The sequence below is a fragment of the Ambystoma mexicanum genome, chromosome 3p (genome assembly GCF_040938575.1).
Source record: "Ambystoma mexicanum isolate Mex_15411 chromosome 3p, UKY_AmexF1_1, whole genome shotgun sequence".
NCBI lineage: Eukaryota > Metazoa > Chordata > Amphibia > Caudata > Ambystomatidae > Ambystoma > Ambystoma mexicanum.
This window is the reverse complement of record NC_090925.1, coordinates 532561515-532587638: the sequence shown is the minus strand read 5'-3', so window position 1 is coordinate 532587638 and position 26124 is coordinate 532561515. Positions and strand designations below refer to the sequence as shown.

General features: G+C 41.4%; 1 protein-coding gene across 1 annotated transcript in view; it reads right to left on the bottom strand.

Annotated features, from left to right (window-relative positions):
- Nucleotides 1-4105: 4105 nt before the first annotated feature.
- Nucleotides 4106-26124, bottom strand: part of LOC138580593 (protein-glutamine gamma-glutamyltransferase E-like) — a 231608-nt gene continuing 209589 nt past the window's right edge. Inside the window, exons 10-13 of the mRNA XM_069651256.1 lie at nucleotides 17848-18201; nucleotides 12688-12845; nucleotides 6958-7091; nucleotides 4106-4740 (exon numbers count right to left, since the gene is read on the bottom strand). Of these exons, the coding sequence (XP_069507357.1) occupies nucleotides 4590-4740; nucleotides 6958-7091; nucleotides 12688-12845; nucleotides 17848-18201 (797 nt within the window). The 3' untranslated portion in view covers nucleotides 4106-4589. The remainder of the gene's footprint in view (nucleotides 4741-6957; nucleotides 7092-12687; nucleotides 12846-17847; nucleotides 18202-26124) is intronic.

Below are 26124 nucleotides of genomic sequence, written 5' to 3'. Positions count from 1 at the left end.
CTCATAAACATTAGAAATATCTGCCAGGATCTGATGAATCACTCAACTAAAACAATTATCAATAACCTTGTGTTCTACAAACTGGACTACTTGACTACTGCACAAGCCAACCTCTTGTTCTACCCCTCTACTCTTGTGCTCCCCTCAACAATGTTCTCAACTTTGCAACATGCACAATTTTTAACATAGATATCAACTACTGCTGCCTACTATCATCATGCTGGATTATGCACCACGATCCTCCATACAAAATTGCTCTCGCTTTAAATTCCTGCTACTCATCTGTAAATCCATGCATATTCTAATCCCCCACTATCTTGCTGACTCCATATCTCAAACCTCTCCAAGAAAAACTCTCTGCTCCTGGTCTCTTCACAACCAATCTCTCACCCTGGGTCTTCCCCCAGCTTCTTGTATCTACATCCCTTAAATCTTGAATCTCTGCAGTAGCTCACTCTGGATCTCCTTGAAAATTCTGTGCATCATCCATCGAATATTCATGGATGCAGGGCCTGGTTACATGCAACGTAATCTCACCAATCTCCTCCCTCACAGTATTAGAATTCGTAGAAAGAAGAAATTCTGAGGCAGAGTATTGAATAATGCAGCCACGTCCTCACCTGACAAATTCACAACCCCCACAAGATTGCTGGGCAATCATTTACAGTTGAGAAACATGCTGAAGCAGTGTCTTTTCAAGCTCACATTCAACAGTTCATTGGCCCCCTTGATGTTGATTTGAGAATGGAAGTGAAGTGCTCATAAGAACTTGCTGGTACGTGCAGACTTTTTCAGTTGGCTACCTTTGCACTGCATGAGATTGGTTTGTTGCACACTACTTGCACCTTGCTTGTTGGTTACTCCAGATGTTTTGCACTTCTACCTGTGTCCCCTCATTTGCATTGAACTGGCCCAGAATTTCTAAGGAAGCAGAGGTTTGGACCCCCTACTTGCTTCCCTCTTGTTCTATCTTTCGGCCCTCCTTCCTTCAGTAGAGCTGTCAAGGGACTATGTTTGTGGTTGATGCATTACAAAACAACAATATATATGTAAATACACAAAAACAGAAATGAATAAATACATAGATTACTTGTCCTCGTCATCTCTGTGCAGGACACTCAAATCCAGCAAAACAGATGCAGGTTAACACCCACTCATAAATCATGTTTTGATGATCACACTGAACCTCCAACTGAAGTACCAGCATCAATGAAAATATAACTTACAAATCACAGGTGATTCACCAGCTGCCTTCTACCTCAGGAACATCACCTTTTATTCGGTTTTACAACTCATTCATCTGCAAACTCTCTCAGCATTTTACTCTCAGGATAGGACTTTTCATTCTACCCTGTACTACATTGGATCGCTCCTGTCTGTAACTATGGATTTTTTTGCTTTTACCTGACTTGTCCTCATTACCCTGCCTGCCCGTTCCTCACTTCGCCTAGCCCCGTCCCCTCCTTTTTCATGTTAGAGCACTTAAACGATCTGAATTGCTGCAAGGCCTAGTACGATCAATCTGTCTTTTTTTATTGATATAGTTGAACGATATCAACATTTCAATAGTTAAGATGAACAGAAAAGATTCATGCAAAAAAAAGAACTTTCTAAATATGGAAAAGTATGGCTTAGTATCTTAAAATAAATGAGAAAAGGGAGAAATAATTATAAAATTCGTAGTGCAAATAAAATAGGACAAACTTAAGAGATTTAAAAAAAATCACAACAGCAATTCTTACAGACATTTGTCTGTTGACAAATGAATAATCTGTTCCACAAGGAATCATATGTTAGAATAAAATGATCACAGAAAAAATGCTGAAAGCACATCTTACATTTTGAAAGTAAAACAGGACAGGTAGTTAATAAATGCTTGAGAGTCTCAGGTTCTGCACTTATTACTATCCTTGGGTATGGTCTTGCATTTTGCTAAAATGTCCTTTATTTTCCACAAGTGAAATCTCAAGAATAGATTTCTATATTGTGAAGATGAGAATTTGAGCAAGTAGGTTTCCACCATATGGAGTTGCTCGATATAGAATTGGTTTTCTTGGAAATACTGATATGTCAGACATCGCTCTCTCGAACAAATCCAGTTGTATCTCCACAATTTTCTTTTGCGTTGACCGGATTTGTTTTGAGGAGATCACCAGATATGTCTGCAGACGTCATAGACATTAGGAGTTTTTGTTTCCAAGAAGTCGTCATTACATGGTTAGAGGTTTGAACATATGTGGATAAGAAATGCATCAGGGAACTTATATTAGAACATTTTCCATATATAGAGACTATTCAAGAATGAAAGGCCCAATTTGTGTCTTACAATGCACATTGGTTGACTTTGCGGCAAAGATAAGACTTGCTTCCAGAAATACCCTTCAATTCGTAACCAAATGTTTTATAGACGCCAAGTTCTAGACTGCACCATATATGATAGTTGGAACAATCTTTTGGTTATAAAATGTCAGAAGAGGCAGAATTGAGAATTTACCATATTTTGCATGCAAAATGCAAGTTTGAGCTGCAGCTGTGCGAATCTTTCTACTTATTTCCAATAAATAAGTGCAATCTGATACGTGATTATTAGCATTAAGCCCTATTCATTGTCGGGAGGATAGATCAGGGGCAACATGCTCTCCTTGGAAGCAAGACAACATGGAGCACAACAGGTTCGATCCCCGGGTCCGTGCTTAGAAATCTCTGGGTATTAAGCATCTTATAAATAACATATCATATCATAAATTGTGACACTCATCAACTATTTGCAGGGGTTTTCCCTGTAAATACCAGATGAAAGAGGACTTGGTGACGTGGTGTCTAGATGCACATATCATTCTCTTGGATTTATCGAGATTCACCAAGAGTAGGTTTAATTCAGCATAGTGGTCCAAGTGAGTCAATAGGAGCTATAAGCTCCTGGGAGTTTTAGCTAACAAGACCAAATTATTGCCAGCATACAACAACCAGGGGATTGCTTTGGAACCAACTTGGGCAGGTCTGGGACAATCTTAGCAAAAATTGAATCTCATTTCTGAAATGAAAAAACAGAATATAGCAGAGGCTAAAATGCAGCCTTGTTTTAGGCCTTGAAATGTGGGAATAGGGTTTGACATCTTCCCATCATCATATTTGTAGTGTAGTATTGGAGTGAAATTGTAGAATCCAGAAATGGATATGAGCCGGACACATGGCATTTCTCAATATGCTCATTAATAGCTCTCGGGAGATCGAGTCAAATGCTTTTTGAAAAAAATCTATAAATGCCATGTAGAGTGGTTGGTTCATCTGAAAGCCATGCAATATAATTGTATGCAGAGTTTGCTAATTAATTGCCATGCCTAGACCATGGAAAAAGCCAGTCTGGAAGGGATCATGGAGTTTCATAGTTTGCATCCAGGAGTTAAGGAAATGTTTGATTCCAGCTCTCTCTTGTTCCAGCAGGCAAGATTGCACATGGAAGATATCTTATTCTTGAGTTGTTAATTCTGTTAACAAGTTTTAGGTTGCATAAGCACCAATTCTACTTTGTGCAGGGTCTGAAATGCACCTTGTCTATAGGTTATTTTCAAAGGAGTTGGAAAGTGTTCATATACACCTTCTCGTCAGCATTTTTGTAAAATAACAAATGTCGTTATTTTACAAAAATGATGCTGAGATTTCAAGATTGCGCCCTTTATAACTAAAACAGGTGCAATCCTGAAGGTGCACTGTCGTGCATTATGAGGACGCCCAGGCCCTCTTGAGAATACTGTTGTAGTTTGGGCGTCCTCATTTGGCACATTGAATTGAGCTCTTTAGCACTTTCACTGTGCCAAGTTATGAATCGGGCCCTAAGTATCTCTACCAGCTGGTTGAACTCCAGTGTGAAGGTTTCAGACAATTTTGATGCCCAGCAGCTCCAAATTTCTTGAATCTTTTTAGCAGAGTCGAACCCCCTGTGTGTCGATAGGCTTGTATCTTGTTTGATCAGTTTGCCAATCCCTAATTTGAATATAGTTCTATATGTCTTTTCTTGTTTTACAGAAGCGGACCATAATCGTTATTGTTTTCCTGAAGTGCAATTAGATTGTAAACTATTTGATAGAAATAATTAAACGTGAAATCATTGCAAATGCATTTATTGCTGGAGTAAGTCGGCTTCTCTACTAAGAATTTGCAAGTTTAGGAATAGAAATTCGGAGAAAATACTGACAGTAGGGATATTGATTATAGCATTTGCACAATAGATGGTTACATACGTTGATATACATTGGCTTTACAGAAACTTTAGGTTTTGAGAATATTAGCAAGCATTTAGGTTTTACAATTTGCTTATTGCATTTGTAAGCTTTTGGTCACTAATCAATGCATTTCTTCTCATTTGATTGGTAAATTAGCAGCTATGAGTTGGTTATTGTCTATGATTTTGATCAATAACATCATGGTTATACGTAGGTTTTGCAGATACAGGAATAGAAAATATGCAGCAACTTCTAAGCAGAAGCCCGCAGCTTTTTTCATTTACACATTGATATTACTGGATTGCCTTTGCAAAAAGCAAATGATAGCAAGCAGATGCAGCGTTTAACCAGCTCAGGCAGATGCGACTAAGCCTGTGCTACAACAACATCCTGGAAGCCCTTCATGTTGGTAAAGCGGTCGCACACCAGGTTGGCCAACAGCTCCCGCGCACCCAATGTGTACGGGGTGATGTCTACCTCAATCTTCCTCTTCTCCTGGGGCTTCAGGTCTTCCACACTGAAATGAAGAAACATGCCATAAGTTAAGTATTGGATTGGTTCCATGTTGGGATGTCAATGCCGCAAGTGGAAAGGCGACTATACCATTAGTGTAGCATTCACAACCTCATCACGTCCGTCCAGAAAAACTCTCTAACCAAGTTACCCACAGTCAAGGTAAAATGCAGCTTTCTGTACCCTGACCACTCCCTTCTCCCTTTCAGGAATCCCAAGTTATCCAGCTTGATGCAGTCTGCCTGGCAATGTGTATAGCCGTAAGAAACATGTCCCACACTCCCTCTGTGTGCAGTCTGTCCATTACAAAAAGAACAAGGCATACGGATAGATGGCACCACATCTGGATGCAAAGGCCATTGTCTAGGGTTTGAAGACAATAAACACCAACCTTTTTAATTTTCTGTGTGTGTATTTTCAATGTAAACGTACAGTGACCTCCAAAAGATACAGGCTCACTTCAAATGCTGTGTGGTGTAGACAGTCTGCTCTGAAGGGAGAGGAATCGGGCCCAATATAACTCAGCAGCCATCTTCGGAGGTATCCTGTGGCTGCCGTTTAACACTGGCAAATCGAAATGTGTTTGGGGTTGCTTCAGTTCCCATCAGAGGCGTTGCTGGGGGGGGCAGAGGGACACTAGCCCCTGTTCTTTTGGTTGTAGCCCCAGATAGAAGCTCAGGGGCTACAACCAAAAGGCTAGCTACCCCTGAGTCCCGGAAGTCCTGACATTAGCATAGCTCCAGATCATTTCCATACCTAGCAACACCCCTGGTTCCCGTGAAGGGGGTATGGGCTAGACGTTCTATATTGACTGATTCCATTAGTGGTTGATCTAAGATTAATTTGCATATGGATTGCCTGCTTTGCAATGGCACAGAAGGATTATAAAATGATGGAATCGAACGTTGCCCATGGGGAGGCTTCTGAATATGATTAATTGAAACCTTCCATTCATTGTGTTTTTGGTTTCAATATGCCTCTATAAGTGAGATAGTAGACTGCTCGACTACCTGAGGGGTAGAAACTGTACCTCACCGATGTGGGCAAAACAGCCATTACATGGTTGCTCGTGTTCCATTGAAGATGGGGCATTGCCTAGTAGTTTGAGCTGGACTATTCCCATTGGTAGCAGGTCCAAGGCTAATTTGCAGATGGCAACTTCTGTAAATGGGATACAAATCAATGTTTTCAAAGATGTTCAGAGAGATGCTGGTTGTTGTGATTAACTCAGACCTTCCATCCAGCACGTTTCGTTGTAAGAGGCTTGCACAACGATTCGCCCCAAGGTGAATGTCTGTAGTTGTGCTGCCTGGGAGAATTGTACATTGACGTAGACGAGACAGACACAGAACATTTCTCCAATGTTATAGACTCCCACGCTGGAGATGGAATTGTACACTGAACTTCTAGTTCATTAAATCACTGAGAGCAGGTGTGAAAATGCACTTCTATGAGAATGAGAAGGCTTTGTCTTGGGATCAGATAGGTGTGTGGGTTTTACACTCCTTAGAAAGGCTTCACCATCATATCCTTTACTCCTCATTTCTGATTCTGTACCCCATAATTTGGTTTAAGCGTCTGAAAGGACCTATATGCATGTGTTTGGTGTACAATCGACTATTTAGACGGATAGGCCACTTATCTTTGTAATCCTTAGCAAGTCCACCTCAATTCATTCTTTACAGCTTGCCCAAGTGGGAACCCCTACAGCTATTTTCTATGCATAAAGACACTTATAAGGCCCTCATTTTGCCCATCCTCAAGCATCAAGGGCTTTGCCAACTTGCTCAATTTTTTTGAAAGTTTGTCCGGTTCTGTCTCAGCAATATGTGCAACAATGTCATGTGTACATGTAGCTTGTATTGTAGGAAATGTAATTGGAGGAAGTGGGCTTTTATCATTTAGCCCCTGTGCTGTTCTTGTTATTGTGTTAACTGATGATGTGTTTGCTGCATACATATTATTTTAATTGTTATACACGTTAATGGGATTTTATTTTGAAGTAAAGACTTTAAAGCAAGAATGAATGATAAACTGGCGTGCCAAAAAATAAATATTATCTCTTAATTCACCAGAATCATATGACCTGATGGTTTACTCAGCTTTACTCAGTATGCATACAGAATGGCGAGCTGTAGACAACTTGGGAATGACAAGCTTTGATCACCTTTGATAACTTCTTGTGCTCAAGAGAACACAGCTGGCGGCTATTCCTTCTTACCTGATTTTAAGCTGCTGTTTCAAGAGGCCGCTGCCTTCCAGCAGCAGCGTACAGTTCCTCACCACCTCTGAGAGCGGGTTGTGAATGAGGACCTCCGCCTTGAAGGTTTGCTTCATCACAACCTTCTCAGGAACCTGGCAGGAGACAGTGAGAGCAACATGACACAATGGCACACAACCATGGAAAACACAGATGAAATGGTGAACAGAAGGATTATTGTGACTCTCCAGAATGTATTCCATCTCGCTTGCTACAAGTCCTGGAAGACTACCCCTTTCGGCATGACAGGTTCCTTATGTTACACTACACCACAACTACTCAGCAGAACTTTGCTCGCCAGCGTCTCCACATCCTCTCACAGCACTTGCACAGCCCAGTAAACTGCCTTTAGGTGGAGTGGTTATCCAGAGACAACTGCTCCCAATTCAAACATCTTCTTCTGTGCTTAAAGCATTCCTCGGCTATCACCACCTCCAAACTGGCTTCATCTACCTCTCAGGACTTTCCCTTCTTATGGCACCCTATCACTGGAAGAACTCACTATACTCTCAAATTCAGGGCTTAACAATCACTCTTAAGATCTACCTCCTCTCTCAGAACTGTGCTCCAGAACCTTGGAGCGTTATCACCCCCCCTGAGCACAGTGATGTCCAACCACCGCCATCCCTGAATTGAACATGAGCATACAACAGTAAATGCTGGGATTACTGGAGGTGTATTGACTTGTGCCTTCCCTGTTGTTTTTTCCAGCTCCTTACCCACCGCCAGCCAGTGTCATGCATTAACTGCAATGTAAAGGTTTGTAAAGTGCCTAGAAATTGACTCTTCCAGCCATCAGTATGTCCTTTGCCCAGTTCTATTTGGAGAAGCACTTTTCATTTTCAATGAACAGAAAACAAATAAACTGTGTGCGAGCATATAGATCCACATCTTATTTGATTTAAACATGAAGATACTCACTGCTGTATGCATATTGGTATATAGTATAGCGTGGAAAGGTAGCTCAGTGGCCTAATGCGTCTAATGCACATTCTTGGGTGTAACTAGAGGGTTGTAATAGCACCTTTTATCAGTAGTTTAAGATGCTTCATTTCATGGAGCATACTATGAATGTGGGGTCATAGCTATTTAAACAATATGCCCTGAGCAGTGGGGGCATTACCGAGTCAGGTAATGCCCTGGGGGCCATTTTACCTGACTTGGGAATGCCCCCGCCGGGAAGTGCATATTGCTATTAGTACCCCCGCCCGCAAGATCTGCGTGACCGGGTACTAAAAGCAGTTCTTTTTGTACTGAAAAGAAAAAATAAATAAATAATAAGACCAAGAAAATGGCCGCCGGGATAGGGAAAACAGAGTATGTTTTCCCTTTCCATGGTGGCCATAGGGAGCGGACACACTGGGAACAGAAGTGTTTGTTGCGAGCGCAATCGCTCCCGAAAGACGACAGAGAAGACGGTAGTGGGGTTGGGAGGGTGAGGAGGTGGCGGAGAGGGAGAAAAAAACAAATAGACGTACCTGAATCCCGGGCAGGCGACGAAGGCAGCCTCCACCCTTGTCTGGGGGACTAAAAGCATTTTTTAGAAACAAAAGAAAATGGCCAGAAGTGTTCCCAGCGCGTCTGCTCCGGAAAGACGACAGAAAAGAAGGTAAGTGGGGTTGGGAGGGGGAGGTGGATGTGGGGCTGGGGGAGGGGAGGGAAGGGAAAAGAAAAAAAGCACCAGAATCCCTGGCGGGGGACGATGGTGGCCTCCAGTCGTGTGTAGGCGTGGAGCAGGGATGGCCCCGCTTCGAGCCTCCAAGCGGCTGGAGGCTGCCACGCCGCCCGCCGTGTACCTAGGAGGCAGAAGGTAAGTGGGGTGGGGAGGGCAGGGAGGTGGGAGGAAAGGGGAAGGAATAAAAAAAAACGTACCTGAGTCCCCGGTGGGGGACGAAGGCAGCTTCTCAGCCGTGGGGAAGCTTGGATCGGGGATGGCCCCGCTTCGAGCCTCTTCATTGGCTGAGGGGCTACCACGCCCCCCGCGAGGGACTAGGTGGATGGAATGTTGCATTCTGCTTGACTCTCGCCGGGTACTAATTTGAATTATCAGAAAACTTTATTGCATGGCATCTCTAGCTTTGAAAGTGTTGCTGTAGTTTAAACTGCTTTCCTAATGCCCTGCTGCTCTGTTCTGTGTGTCAATTGTTGACAGGCAAGTCCAAGTGTACTGATCATGTCCCAGGCATGCACTATGTAACTTACTGCACTCACAGATGCATACTTCTGCACTCAGGAAAGACCCCATGGAGGTCTTTGGGGTATTGAGGAAGGCCAACATTTCTGAAAGGCCTCACTCTGATTAGCAGTACACAGGCCTGGAACGCTTACTGTGCATTGTGGTTTTTATGACAGCACCTCATGCAAACATGATCAGATCTTACACAAGAATATTCATAACAGTAAAGCTTGATCACATCATGTTAAGAAGTTACAACTCCCTCGTTTTGCTTAAAGGGAAAGCTTGAATGCAGTCAGCTCTGCCACATATAGAATTTCATAGATATGTGAGGTTTGGGAACTTTACACCCCTTGTTGCTAAATGAAGTTATTATTACTGCCCATGAAATAAGCACAGTCTGCACAATATTAAGGAATTACTGCATATGGATTAGGCACCTGTAGCGCTGCTTGAAATTACAGCTAAAACAGCACCTGGTAAACGGTGATGGAAGGAACGGGTGCAGTTGTAATAGTTTGTGAGAAGTTAATTTGGGAAATAACTAGTAATCTACTTTTGTACGACCTTAAAATGCCAGTGTTGCAGCGTGTGTTACCTTGTGTTATAGTGAACATGCTATGTCCGTTTTGTTAGTAGGCTATTGTGTAAAGTGTGGAGAAGCAGAGACATGGCAACTGCAGCAATCCGTCGAAATGCAGTACGTGTGATATATTTACCGAAACATCATAAACGATGTTGACACTACGTGGATTAACTAGGGTCCAGTGAGGGTGAGATTACAAAACATCACTTTGTGTTTTTGTGTTGCATAGATGAGAAGGAGAGACATTGAACACTTGTTGTGAAAGGGCTTAATCGCAAAGAACGTCATTGGATCCCAAAAATAGTTATGAGAACATACGCACAGGTGTGTCTGTGTATTCCAATAGAAAGAGTAGAACGTGCTACGGCCTCTAGTTCAATAATAAGCCAATCTGTATGCACACATGGCAATGTGAACATATCACTAAGTCTCAGCAACTGCCCTGAATAAGGCTTGGCCACATACATCAAGGTTCTGGTGGCCGAAACCTAAGTTTCCATTGGAGATTACATATGTTGTTTCAAAATGTTTTTTTTAAACATTTTAAATGGGTGAAATCGCCATGCCACACGTTTTACAACCTATCCAATAGGATTGAATCTGCCCTATTGACTTGGGGCTGGACTCAACCCTTCCCTTAGATCAAATATATGTGTTGTGAGGTTTTTAGTGTTTAGGTGTAGGGGTTCTGAGTATGTGGTTTAGTGTTTGTCATTATGGGTATGTGATATGTTTGGGCATGGATCTGTTTCTACAATTTGCACTTTTAATTGCACATGTTAAAATGATTTATTGTATTTAATATATATGCAAACTATTTCCATTCATTCCTGACCAAATTTAGATTCTAATACACTTTTTCTATTCTGTCCCTATGGTGGTGTTCTTAGAAGGAGAACAAATTTACCTACACTAAGTTATATGTTGCCGTGCTATTGCATATTTATAGCAAGTGAGCTGTTCTAGCTCGACATGGATTTTTTAAACATATTTGAAAGTTGCTTTTGTTCTCAAGATGAGCAGGAATTAGCTTTGATTGGCATTGTGCACTGAATTTAGGTGTTCTCTAAATATCTCTTAATTTCGTTTAAGCTTGTTAAACGTTCTATACACTATTGGGCAAATTCTCCCCTAAAAGATGTTTGGGTACAAGTGAGGAGATGCGCCAGTGCATCTCCATCTCCACACTTTCATCACAAAAAGGCACTCCCCAATCCACAAAGGGCATCTGAATAAGCACATCTCAGATGCCCTCATGCCGATGCCCCTTTTTACCCCTTGGGCAAGATAGGGGACATTTCTGAGCATTTAAAAGCATATTGCGAATTAACAAATGAGATGTGCTTTTAAATGTGGAAACCTAGTTCACATTATCCTGTGGCTCTGCTCCCAACACAAATGTATGCAGGATTGCTGGACAGTGCATCTTTATTTATTTATTTATTTATTGGGAATTTATAATCCACATATGCAGCAAAAGGTGTTTCAAGGTGCTACTGACCAGCCCCTCCTAAAATGTACAGGTTGCCTTTGAGAATAAGCTGTTCTGTGCATTTCAGCAGTGATAAAATCACATCTGCTGTGTTTTTTCCTTTGCGCTTATTTTGGAGAATCTGCCCCTATGTATTTATCAACTTATTAACATGTTGGTTGTTTTGCATTTATCTGCTTTTATAAGAATGTATCCCGAAAAAAAGACATTTTGTTTGATTGATACAAAGGGATGCCACCTTAATTACAAATAAACCATGTAAGAGGGATTTAAGGCAACACGTGCTGCAATAGTGTAGGGACCCTTTCAGTATAGAGGCGACAGAGCCTCGACGGCCAATCTAAATGCATGGATGTTGGTGATGGTTTGAATTTCAGAGTACAACCCTCTGTTCTCTCAATGGCACCTTCCACCATTTCTGCCATATTAAGCAAGTAGTATGCACATGGCTTGAGACTAGGGTCCTAAAGAACTAGCAATTAAAAATATCCCTGATTTTTGTGCTGTTCATTCAACCAGAAAAGTATTCCTGCTAAAAAACACCTGGGAAAACCCTGAGGCTGAGATTTCCTTTGATGTTTAAAATAGTATGTAATATGTTCAGAAAAAAGTTTGATGACAGTTTTCACACATTCCAGAAACACACTATGGGCCTCATTACGGCTTTGGCGGTATCCATGCCCCTAATAAGGGCATGGTTGCCACCAAAACCGGGTCCGGGTTACCCGAATGGGGAATTAGCGGGCCATTCCGAGTCTGGAGGGCCCGGTAATTCCCCCTACAGGGAACCCAGGCCCAGACCTTCCCCATTCCCATTTGAGCCCCCATAGGGCTCAATGGGAATGGGTGCAGAGAGCTAACAACGGTCCGATTACGACCGGCCCGTTGTTAGCTCCCTGGTCCCCTTGCGGGACCCGGTAAGGACGTCTGGTAAAACCAGACATCCACAACGGGTCCCGCAAGGGGACCTCGTAATGAGGCGGAATGGGTTTAACGGGTCCGCATCCATTAGCGGTACCCAGTTAACCTATTCCGCCAAAGCCGTAATGAGGCCCTATATATCTTTGAAAGCATCACTAAGAATATGGAGGCAAATAAACATTGTTGTCATTCCATCCTGAAATATTCTGGTGCTGTACATGGTTATTCATTTAAGTCAAAATAATGAGTGCCCCGCCAGGGCCTGATCCATTGCATTGCCAAATATAGGTCGTGCTTCTCTGTCGTAGTCCACAGATGGCTTTCATTGAACTATCTTATTACAGTGTTGTCTGGGCCCCTTATGGACAGTGACTGGGCGAAACCCCGCCCTGATCAAAGTACCAGGTACAGACCCTCCTTATTATGATGCAATTGAGACCTTTCTTTCCATAATAAAAAAAAAAAACAGACTGGCTGTGCCCCTCCTGTTTCACTTAGAATGGCGAAGTTCATTACCTTAAAAGAAATCTTTGGCGCCTTGACAATGATGCACCGCTCCAACAGTAGCTTCTGACCCCGATCATCTTCGCATAGAGCGGACACCTCGATCATATTGTCCTCGGTCAATGAGTTGCCGTACTGTGAATAAGTGATCGTCACAGGGATCTTTTTCTCTGAGAAGAGAGAAGGAAGCTCGTGGTGAACGATGTGTGGTAGGTACATTCCGTGCCCCAATTCCTTCTTTCTGCAGCGTTTTGTACTGGATAGCCAAGGGGCATAGATAGAATCAGAATGACTTGGCTTGCCAGCATGGAGCCCTCAAACATATATTCAAGCCTCATTGATTGAGGGAGGGGGCCATTACGGCAAATAATACCAGCCCTCACAGTGTTACCCAGGGATAAGCTATACATTGGAGAAGAGCATTTTCCAGAGTGATAATGAACCCACCATGGGGTAGGAAGATTGTTAGTGTGTGGTGGCACCCTAAAATAATGTGTCAATGCTTGCCCATAATGCTGACATGCATCTTTGAAGTGCTCTCTTTGCCCTGCCCAAGGAAAAGAGGGATGGGAAGCAGTGGTCTCCTCCCGGTAGACCCTGGGCTGGGGAGGGCATCATGGGTATGTCCCCCTTCTCGTCCTGTCCTCCGAGAATCAGGGAGGCTGTCGTGGACCCCCAGCATTTCCCATGCTTGGCAGCCTTGGCACTAAAAACTATACATACACACTGTCCACAAATATGCCCAGGGATTTGCACCCTCCTCGTCCCTATCCTGTCACCCTGCCACCTCCAGGGTCGTGGGTGCTTAGCATCTTCCCTGCTGCTGCCGCGCTGCTCTAGTTTGGGGCCGTGTGATGACAGTTTCCACCTGCCATAATGTGTTATGCATTTAGATTGCACACGGTGCATCCTATATCGCAAGTTTGGGATCACATTCTGGCCATTCCGATTGATGGAAATAGTTCCATACTGACCTCCATCAGCCTATTAAAGAAAAAGCGTGGCACATTCAACATTTCAATTCTTACAAGTTGAACCTCTTGTCTTCTCATGCACCATCGTTCATCCAGTTTTTATTTTATTTCACTACTGCCTACCCCTTGACCCCCATTCCCTAAATAAGCATAGCATAGGCATCGCATAAGAATTTATTTTAATTTTAATTGCTGTTTTATAACACACTTAATACCGGAGCTTGGCTTCTAAGCACTGATACGGGATTCGAATCTCTGCTGGTCTGTGCCATTTAATTCCAAGACCAGCAGGTTGCCCTTGTGCTATCCTCCGTTCACACGTTGCTCCTGTGCTATCCTCCGTTCACATAGAACGGAATGTGACAAGCTCCACCATTCACCAGCTAGTACCTTCAGATAGCTCAAGGTTACCATGCGCTCCTTGTGCACAGGACAATACCAGGCGCCAAGTGAGAACACAGATTGTCACAGCATTTGAAAGATGTCAGAATCGGACGTGAAGCAATATATATACATCATCCTATTATCATTATGTTTATGCTCGGCATTGGCCAGGCTTTCAGAAAATAGGATGAGATATCAACAACAACAAAATGGCCACACGCATATGGCTGGAGAGATTAAGAGGCAGGGCTTAGCTACATCTTAAAACTGTAACGTTATTTATTTATCGTTGATGTTTTGTACAGCTCCACGTGCATCATGGAAATGCTTCAGTGCGCTAGACTATTTGGTCAGTAAGGAGGGTGCGAGTACATTTTAAGCCACGTCAGCCAGCATTGGCTCTCTGGATCCTGAGTTGACTGCAATTGCTGTATATAAAATGTTTACAAGAACACAAGCATGAGAGCCTTGCATGAATAAACTGCATATTTAGATAATTGCAGCAGGTAACACTGATTCAGCACAGGAAAGAATAGTATTTTGATTACTTGAGAACTCGGTTATAGGAATATGGCGAATGGTCAGCCCAGATAGACACAACTAAAATTAACCTGTGAAAATACAGTAGTGCAACTCAATTGTTGTTTGTAAGGCATGGTAGCGGGTCTTTGAGCCCCAAAATGTAGTTATATAAGAGGCAGTCCCATCCCAGCATCCACATATGGAGCTGGAATCTGGGGTTATGACAAGGTCAAACGTCTACTAACTAGAACATTAATTTCTCAAGCAACTATTATTCCTTCCGCAGAGTGTACCATCAGCTCTAGTACATATATATCTCAGGGTTCAAGAGCTGGGGGGCTTGCTGGCTTTTAAACCCTTCTTTTACTGGCTAAGACTGTGGTCCTGCAAGGGACTCAAAAAACACTGGGAAGCTTTAAAGCATAACCTGTCCCTCGAGGGTGGCAAAAGTCTGCCATGGGCTGGACACGTGAGGAAACTGGTGTTAGAACTTAATGAACCCAGAGCTTGGGAACATCCTGACACTATTGTGAAAGCTGACACCCGCAGGCTAAAAAAAATGAGTATGCAACAGGTGTATGGAATCAATACTAGATCAGGCTATCCACTTAAAGTTAGGCCCAGTGTATTTAGCACCTAAGATTCTCCAAGGCTTTGAAGAATACCTTGAAGTATGGCACAACATCGTTTCATCGACAGCCGTTTTTTCAGCAGTTGTATTTACGAAAACACTTTGCTGAAATAAATCATCTCAATTTGGGGGGAGGGCAGATAAGGGCTAGGGTGGGTCAGAAACAGTTAAAAATAGTGGGGGTGTTGATGGGGGAACCCCCCAAAAGAAAAATGTGATTACTTTTTTTGGTAAAATGTATTCTTGAAAACACGTCGTAAAATGCCTGTCGATAATATGACATAGAACCGATGAAATCACCCCACCTTTTGAATGTTCTTCAGGTTGGGTCTTTACCACTGGCTGCTTTCACGAAATTATGGAGTCCGGAGGGCACATGAGTTTGTCCGGTATGCGGGTTCTTATAATGAGGATGTACCTCACTTCTTGTTTATATGCAAAGTTGCACCTCTTAAAATGCGTCTACTACAGACCAGTATTAAGGGCTGCAGAGATTTTTACTATGAGAATGGCCATGGCTATGGTAGAAGCACTAAAAGTGTTCCCGTGGTTTATGCAACATCCCCCTTCATCCATAGGGCATGGCCTTGTAGAATGAAGCTTTTGAAGCAGGTAAATAACAACTAAATCTGTGTTAGATTATCATGCGACCAGCTGCTATGAAAACAGTATTTTATGTGTTTAGCAAAGAGTCTGTGAATTTATTAATACGTGATCGCCTGTGATGCCCCTTTGTCTATGGCCATTTTTCCAAGCTTGATTGTATCTCTTTTAAAGTTCTTATCAACTTATTTTAATGTAACCTATTCACTCTCTTTGACTTTAGTGTAGTCTTTTTTACATCACAGAAGTCATTTAGACTAGCCTAATCCATGTTAACAGCAACAGAATGTTCCGGTAACAGTATATAGGAGAACAAAAGAACAAACCTACCCAAATGGTTACGACATCGGCTCAGTGAGCTACCTCCCAAACACAGATTGTAACTAGCCCAAACCAGCCCAACGTACCAGCGCTAACATGTCGACAACGCAAATAAGTGGGCGGCAGCTAGGCCTGCTGGTCAAGGTGGTTCTCCTGACTGAGATCACTGAGCAAGTATATTTAAGTCTACTCCACAATTAAAGCAACAAGATTTAAGGAAGTATATACTTTAAAGATCCCAGTGCTAACTAGACCATAGCGAAATGATGTACTTTTAAAATCACAATCCTAACTCACACAAAATTACTTGCCCAATTCTCACCACACAATATTCCACTTTCAAAGTGGACATATTTAACTTTCAATTCTTAGAAGATAAAGTCCAAGCTTTTCTCCAAAGTGGAAGCTTCTCTTCGCAAACTCTACACCCTTTCAGTCCTTTCCAGTCCACTATGTTCTTCTGTATTCCAACATGTTTCTATGCAAAATAGAATAGCATAAAAGTCGTTCTATTGCCTGCATGTTCTCCCATTTAGCAACCATTAAGTTGTGGTAACAGCAAAACTCAAAAGTTATGAGAAGTTGGGATACCTGAGATATCCAACTTATTTTCAAATCAAAGCTTATCTGACACCTGTGTGCTTGGACAGGTATGGGGCATGCTAGGATGTCCTATGAAGTCCAAGTTTTCAACAGAAAGCTTGGAAAATATTCCATATCTGTAGACATACCGAAATTACCACCCATTATTTTTCATATGCTCACATTATAAGATAGTGAGGAATACACTGTTGGGACTCAGTTTAAAAATTAGGCACCTGACATTGATGTATCATTTCTGCAGACGAACAAATAATTTGCATGCAATGCATGGTGTCGCACAATACTTGTGGAGGGCATGGTTACGTAGGCAGATAATAGTTAAGAATGCTGTTTTGTAATTCAATATCTAAACACTCTTTTTCTGCCTTATGATAATGTACAAGGGCTCAATTGAAACAGCAAGGTTTGAACATTTTACAAAGAACAGACATTAAATGCAAAATGTTTTCTGTACAAGTTGACATCTAATGCACAGTGGGAAACCAGGCGTACCAGTTTTAAACTAACCTTTCAACAATACATGATTTATGTATTTGGTTAACATTCTGTACACTAACCATTTTATTTGTCTATCCAGCTCACATGAACAAACCCTGGCAGAGCCTCTCTTGTTGATGCCATTAGTGTTTGGCTGTCAAGCTAATATGAGATATAGGGTCTCATTACACGGATGGCGGTAAGGATTTACCGGTACCGGTAAAATACCAGTACCGGTAAATCCTTACCGCCTTACTACGAGGTCCGTTTGCGGGTTGGGGGATTTAACGCCTGCTTTTGGCAGGCATTAAAAACCAACCCGCAAAGGGACCCAGGGAGCTAATTACGGTACTGCAATTTGCGCTACCGTAATTAGCGCCTTCCCCATTCCCATTGAGCCCTATGGGACAAAAATGGGAAAGGGGAAGGGCAATGGTGGAAGGGGGAATTACCGCCCCGCCAACCTTGGAATGGGGCGGTAATTCTCCTTTCCGCCAAGGCGGTGCCGGTATTTTACCAGCATGAACCATGGTGCTAATAGCGCCATGGTTCTCCGCCATCCGTGTAATGAGGCCCATAATCTATTCGATTTGTGATTCGCATATGTCAACTATGAAGAACCAACTTTAGCCTTCACAGTGCAGTTTGAGACTGTACCTTCATTAGGAGAAAGTTGAGCTGTTACTGAATTCTTCAGGACCGTCTGCCCGGGTGTGCGGGTGTACGTTAGGGAGTATGCCCTGATCTTTATTTGCATACGCCTGTTCTCTGAGGTCTGGTTCTTGATGATCATGTTGACTACGACATCTTGGCCAATCTTTGCAGAACCGTCAAGCTGGAGCTGGCCGGTGAGCAGAGGCCCAGCTTCTTCTTCATCAGACTCATCACTAAATTCAATTATGGCTGCATCGTTCAGCCAATCCAGTGTGCCGCTGTCCTCCTGAGCAAATCCATGCCGCTTAAACAGCTTATTGTGTGCCTTTCGAAACACTTCTCGTTCCTTGGCAGACCCTGGCAAGAAGATTCAAGAGAAAAGAGGTAAGGTTTGTTTTCTGTTAAGTCATAAGTACATTGTTAGATTTGTAATCCCGAGTCAAGACTCCAAACCAATTCACTGTGTAGTATAGAGGACTTGCCTCGGGCTACCTTTGGTGCTTCATTTTAGAGACTTAATACAAGAAATGTAAATGATTAGATAATTGCATAAAATTCTGTTAAAAGTGATGAAAAAGGGTATAAAGTCAGTGTTTGAGAAATGTACTGTCCTAGTCACAATATGAGGAGCCATAGTAAAAATGGCAAACACAACTGAAATTGATCGGAAGACCAGCCATTATTGCAGGGCAGTCCATATTCAAAATTGAGGGCCAAACATTGAACAGGGAATCTTTCCTAAGCACCAATGAATGCTTCTAAGTTTTAGTCCATTATTAGCAAATGATCAAGACGTTTATAGCCAGAGGATAAAAGGACGAGAAGCATGTGTCCCTGTGCCCAGATTAACAATGCTTACAATTGTGACCCCGTAGACTTTCAACATCAATTGGAAGTTTCCAACCTCCAAACGTGAAATAGACAGCAACGTTTCCTAGTAACTGCTCCACCCTTGCAGAAGTTGCAATATTTCAATACATATTGTTAAGCACATACTCAATCAAGCATATGTTATATGCTGGTTACTAGAGCTATTTCTAAAATACTGTCCTTCACACTTGAACCATTAGTTAAAAGATTACGCACTCATGCCACTTGAGCACATGTGCTCTGTTAACTGCAACACAGATTTTGCAAAACATTCCAGCTGAAGAGCAATAGGTCAAGAAGTAATTTGTGAAGTGACACATGCAGCAACACTACTAATCCAATGGCTATTGGATGTAGCAAATATGTTTGTGTACAACCCTTACTGTCCCTTTCAAAGAAAAGAAACTTTGAACTGCTGTATCTTCAAGACACCTCATGCTTCCTACTGTATTCTGAAACATTACTAAATATCACAGCAAAACTAATAGTAACTTGGTTATCATATTTTGCTCTGTGTGTTTTAAATGTTGCTCAATAAACCATCTGTCTTGGCCACTTGTTCATACATCTCAAAGACAGATTTGACATTTCATGAATCACTCTCAGGCCCAATGACACAACTGATCTGCTTATTGCACATAAGAAGACAATCAGTCATTATTCCTTACTGTCAATGTAACCGTCAGAGAGCCTTTCAAGACACCAAAAAAAGTAATTCAGTCCAATCTTAAGTTTTTTAAATGGCGCTCTTTAAAACCTTAAGAACAGAGCAAACCCTCATTTTAGCGAATGCTTGATGTCAGAATTACATTGACTACCCAAACTCATGAAATAATTACCTGAATGACCATCTGATCAAAAAAACTATAAATTGTCAACTGCCAATAAATAGAATGTTAAAATTGTTTAGTTACTTTGAAAAAGAACAGTGATTAACCACGGTTGTTGCCTCCAAATAGCTCTATGATCTGCTCTCCTCCTCTGATGGTTTAAAATAAGTACAATTAATCTTACAGAAACTCTAAAATAGAAAAACAATTTCCAATGTGTAAAATGACATCTGTTTCCTCATCAGTAGGTCCCCTCACTATAAATCTGTTTAACCCCACACCCTTTATTGGCCGACCAGGCACTGACATTATTTGAATCAGTAGGAAGATATGGCTAAGCATAAGATCACTTACCAAGTAAATTATGCAGAAGATAATACTGAATCTAAAAATGAATGAACATGCTAACGTTTGTTTATAAATCACTCAATGCTTTTGGAGTAATTTCTAAATGAATAATAATGTCTAAATTAATTTCAAAGTGACATAGTTATTTGCCATTGAACATAGCTACTGTCTAATTTCACGTTTCTGTTAACATGTTGCACTCTTAAAAAGGGTGAGTGTAAGAAAGCTAGTCAAAGGTGCACTGCATAAAAAAAAATATCCTGGATCCCGTGAAACTAGGACTTCACCCAGTGCATGGTCTGCAGTCTGTGTTGATGACTCCTGTAGGCATTTTGTGACATGTGTGCATCACAACATTGTGCAAGCTTTCCTCATACTCTTAATTACCTTCAACACGGTGAACCTCAAATTTCTCCAAAACAGATTTTAAAATAGTTTTTCGATGATACGTTTTAAATTGTATTAATGGTATTCTCTCTGTACTAAGACATATGACAGAGATAACAGAGATGTCTCTTAGGGCGTCACCATTTCACCAGCTCTTAAGCCTCTTTAGGCTTTGGTCACCTTTTTATAATTTGACTTTTCCTTTTTAGTCTATATCGCGATAAAAATATACTGTTGTCATGAACGTAAAATCATCACTATTGCAAACCCTTAATATGTCACAGACTCATTGATTAGCAACAAATGGATATGACAACTTTTAAAGAAAATAAATCCAAAAAGAACATTCATCCTCATAACTGGACATTGATAATTCAGCCTATAACGTCTAAGGCCCCATTCACAGGTCCCTGTCCTACACCTAGTAATATGTTGAAAAAGGAGGATTCTGTGAACACACCAGGCTTTCCTTGGCACGTTGGTTGGCTAAAATATTTTTTTACATTAAATTAATAAAACACACTTTCCAGATTTTGTTTATCAGAGAAAGAAAGATGGTGGAGATTGCCATGTAATGTGAAAGCCAAAAATAACATTTGTTTCACAACACTTGTGTTATAGCTAACTGATATAGGTTGAAAAATGCAATTTTAATATAATAGCGTTACCAATACCTTTAGTATCTAAAAGGAACACGTTTGGATTGTTCCCAAATTCGAAGTGGCAGTTTTACTGGCTAATAGGTTTCAAGTCATTTATGACAATACAGCCCACGACTAGGGTGTGTCAAAAAGCATTGCAGTCCATCCTGTAAACTCAGTATCTCCAGGCAAACCTTTTCACTTTGTTACCTGACTTTGGTACCTGACTAATGTATGTCTCTGATCACAACAAACAAAAGCAAAGGCTCTGGCTCCACTCCTGCCACTTCCCTGTCTGACTTCTTTAAAACTCTTAGCAGTAAACTTGACTAACACCACCCTGTTCTATGCCTTAGCACCTTTATTAAGGTGTGGTACCCATAATCCTAAAAATACCTTAGACACTTTTCTCCTGAAGCAGCTAGTGGTCCATTTTCCAAACATTTGCTGAATTTTTCTAGAAATGGTAGTTGTCTCAGTTCTATAAATGAGTGAAGTTAAAACACATTCTTCGGCACCAGGAAATACGATTTAATCTGTCATGTGGAACTGAGATGGTGTTCCTTCCAGTTCTGCACAATCCTATATACCAGATACACAATGGTACACCATGCACCTCTTTTTGAAAATCTAAAAGACATCAGAATAACTGGCGTGGCAGTGAATATGAAAGTTGATCTCTTCAGCCATTTCTTTATCACCACACCTCCACACACTCTTTGCAAAGCCCACAGACATATATTCAACAAAAACCATAACTTTTCCTGTGTTTGTCCCAATGCTACAACCACAACACTGTTAGACTATACGTATTGAAGATCCCTAATAAGGGTGAACCAAGGTATACCATTGTCTGCAGATTTGAGACGTGTCTATCTTGGGTAGATTAAGCTAAACTGTGTATGAAATAGCAATTTGCTTGTTAGACAAAGGCAATTGTCTGGAGCAAAAGGCTTGCATTTTGGCTAATGTGCATACCCACAATGCTTTGCTCATGTGGCTCTGAATTGAAGGTGAACTTCCAGCGATGGCTAATGGGTGTTGACGTGGCATGTGTGACCTGACTCAAACTACTTAATCTTCTTTCAAAATTCAGGTGGAAGGGTTTTTTCCAAGCCTTTTTAATCCCTCCATAACATTGATGGGGTTTTGCCCCAATACTCCAAACAACAAAGCAGTCAGACAATACTGTACTGATGATTCCTAAAGAGGGTGAAACCAGGTATACAGTTGTCTACAGCTTTGATAACTGTCTGTCTTGTCTGGTTGTTTAAACTATATATAGATTAGCACCTGCCTCTAAAACAAATGCAGTTTTCTGGAACAAATGGCTTGTGTTTGCAAGCCTAATGGAAAAATGATTAAGCCAATAGAAAACAGCATTATTCCAGATTAATTAGACTAACAACGCCATTTATTTGATATATGTCATGATCTTGTGATCACTTCCTCAGGCAGAGATGAAGGGAAGCATTCACAAATATAATAACTTAATACCTTCTGGAATGCCTTATTTATATCTGCCTTTCTGTGTAGGTTCTTCAAAGAGGCATGTATTTTAATTGTTAAATTCCCCATTCATTGCCACCTACAAGATTTTAATGGCACAATGTGCTGAGTTTGGCATAGGTGAGTGTTTACAACTATTCTAAGGAAACCAAGCTCATGATTATTACATCCATGTCTAAACTAGCAGATCCTTAGACTGCAGCCACCACTCCTGCAGCTGCCTTCAAGCAATTAACAATATATGTATCTAGACTTGCACAATGAAAGCTTTTAATGTCCCATGAAACCATTATCTGTCCCTTAAAGCTTGGTGATTGCACTATAGCTATTCAGGAAGGATGCCATGTGTGGGTCCTGTTTGATAGAAAACTCCATCTTGGTCCCCACATTGTGTCAGTAATTCATACAATATGTTTTACAATCTACCCTGAAACCAAGCCTTACCATTTTTCTTCATTAACACAACATTCATACTGTATTTTGTTCCAGTTAAATCAAGAACTACTACCCAAACAGTGTCTTTCTGAGGCTTTGAGCATGTCACTGGGCAGACTTCAATGACTGAAGAATGTACTAAGAATACAAATATGAAACAGAAATGCTGCCACCACATGACAATGTTACTGTGCTCTGCACTTGCTCCTGTGTCATCCAGAGTTCATGTGTAGGTTGTGTATAGGTCATTGAGCCTTGTTTGTTAAAAAAAAAACTTCCTTTATACTAGATACAGTCAATTATCATGCCCCATTTAGGTCTCTTAGAAGAGATGAATGACTCCCATCTCAAATTCCATGATGCAGGATTTGTGGCAAGTCGGTTGGCCGTATTGTCCCAATGCTCAAAACTCAACCATTTGTGGGTTTGTTGCATCTTGTTCTTCTGTCTAACCGTTAAATCAGGTCAACAACCTATATCTTCTGCACAATTGATCGGTGCATCGTTGACAAAAGGCCTCAGAACAGAGTATGTGGACTTATACAGTCCAAACAGAAGGGTTTCTCCCCCTTTTAAAGACTATTGAAATACTTGGGGTTGCACACTAACTCAGTAACTGTAACAATTTATAAACATCGACATTTGTTACTATGTATGAAAAGTAAAACAATGTTGTCTTTGGATTCCCTTTTAACTGAACTTTGCGTTAGAGGCTTTGTCTGGATCAGTTTTTTGCAATACTTTGTACAGGGTGTCTTACATCATAGTCTCATGGCTTCAGTCAGATGTCACCCATTCACCAATATCCTTTATTATTGGTACTTAGCCAGCCATAGAGCTCCCTGAGTCCAGGGGCATACTGGCTTATATGAATAATGTGCCTGGACTGCAACCGATAGTATACAGTCTAAATAAACATTCTTTAATTGTGCACCTTGAGTTAAATGGTAAAGATATAGTTTCTCAACGTTCAATCAATATCAATCAATAACGTATATTTGAAAGCTTACACTGTCATAAAACAAATGTACTATAATCAAAACAATGAATGTGTATGATTATCAAATATCAAATAATAAAACCAATATGTGTAATCAGTAAATAATTAGTGCACACATCCTCCACCTGAGAACATCTACCTACAAGTGTGGGCACAGAAAAACCTTTCTTATAGAGAGTGCCTCCTTAATAAATTAGTCTACGGCTCAAGCAATGGATTAAGGGTGGATTAATTTGGTAAAACCCTCTACTTATTAAAAGTGACTTTAATGTTCTATATTGAACTAAAGTGTAGACTTGTCAAAAAATCAAAACATGACCAGTTGTTTCAAAAGCACACCGCCAAAATAGGTAGATGCGTGAGTCAGGCTCCATTTCAGATCAAGTACCCTTCAATGGAAGAAAATTGCACCTGAGGTGCATAAGATAAAAGCACTGGCCAACAGTGGAAGACCATTGCAATTAAGGCTGCAATGAGGCTGAAAAACAAATTGACAAGTTCACGTTCCTGAAGCCCACACAGATTATGATCTTGCCTTTATTCTTCATGGGAAAAACTATTGGGCTGACTCACTCGGGTGATTCAACTTGCTCAATTATTTCTCCTCCCACAAGCCTTTCCAATTGTTTTCCTACCTCCCCTCTTATCAATTCAGAATTTTCTGCAGCATGTTATGTGCAGGTTCAGCTTTGACTCTCAGTACACTCTTGTGGGCATACCCTGCCCCACATCCAATTGTACCATTGAACACTTCCGGAAAGATCTCCTCCCCTCATTTCCCGTTCCTCCTCAGTAGTGTTCCCTTTAAAAAACAAAACTCGTTGCTTCGCTCTTGGGATCCAACTAAATACCTAAGGCTGCCTGGTCACGCCATCAAAAAATGTCCACCCCCTTACTTGCAACATACAAGCTCACCACTGCCATCCTACCACTGCTTATAACATCCCTATAATGTCGTTCTTTGAACCTTACAACCCTACTGGGTTCTTAACGTTTGATTTACTGGGCTACCCCACCAGACCAGCTTCTCATAGCTTTCTCCTCCTATTCACTACCAAAATAGGGTAGGGTGTACAACTACCATCCCTTTGACTTGAATCCCATCTACCCTTAACTTGAAACTAGGGCACTTCATCTTGGAAAATTCCTCCACAGCTCTTCGTACCACCAGCACTCTTCCTCCTCTTCTTGCACACATGATACTTCTTTTTACTGTGACAAGTCTCAGCAAAATGCCCTTTAATCCACAATTTGAGCACTTCTGGTAAATTGAAGGGCAAAATATTGTACTTTCAAAATGTCTTTCTTTGCCACATATATAACAGCTGACCTTTTCATAGTCCGGCTGAAAGAGTCTTTTTTTTTCACCTTAGCCACTCCTACTTTCTTGTATTCAGCTACCTTTTTCATTGCACCCACTTTCTTGCTCTTCTTGATCACAGTGACTTGCTCCACTTCTACTCCTTCAACTCCCTCAGACTTTTTCTTCTCCTTGATAGATTTGGAGTGCAACTGAGTATTGCTCCAATTTTTTGCCAATAGTTATTGCCTCCTTCAGGGTAGCATTCCCACACACCCACAACTGTTCCTGTGTCACTTGTCATTGTTAATGCGGATAATAATCTGATCTTTGTGGAGTTCATCTGTGCCCATCCTGGCAGTGAAATCACAAAAAACAGCTAATGTCCTTGATGTGCTCACATACTCTTACATACTCACATTGCTCTCCTGCTTGCAAATATAGAAATTATACTGATTAATGGCTGTGTTAGTCTTGGGAGTATAGTAGTTATATAATTGTGTAGCTTTAGCCGTTGGTACACTCCCAACAGTAGCAAAGAACTGGCACAACCATGATTCGATCTTGGTGCTAAAAGTAGGCACTTCCTCTACCTCATCTTCTTGGTCCGCTTCATTGTCTTTGAAAGTACAGTGCTTTTTTTGTTGTGAAGGTCCTCCAGCTGGTGGTGGTGGTGGCTCTTGTTGAGGAGGGATGGCAATAACTAATCCCATTTTAAAGATAAATTGCAGTTTTGATAAAATTCTTCCAAGTATGTACTGTGTACTAGATTGGTAATGGATAATGGGCCTCATTACGAGGTGGGCGGTAAGGGTTAACGGGCATCGGAAAGGAGACTGGTGCCGGTAAACCCTTACCGCCCTACTACGAGTTCCCTTTGCGAGTCCCGCTATGGGCGCCTGGTTTTAGCAGGTTTTAACGGGTCCCGCTAAGAACGGCTGGTCAGACCAGCCATTCCTG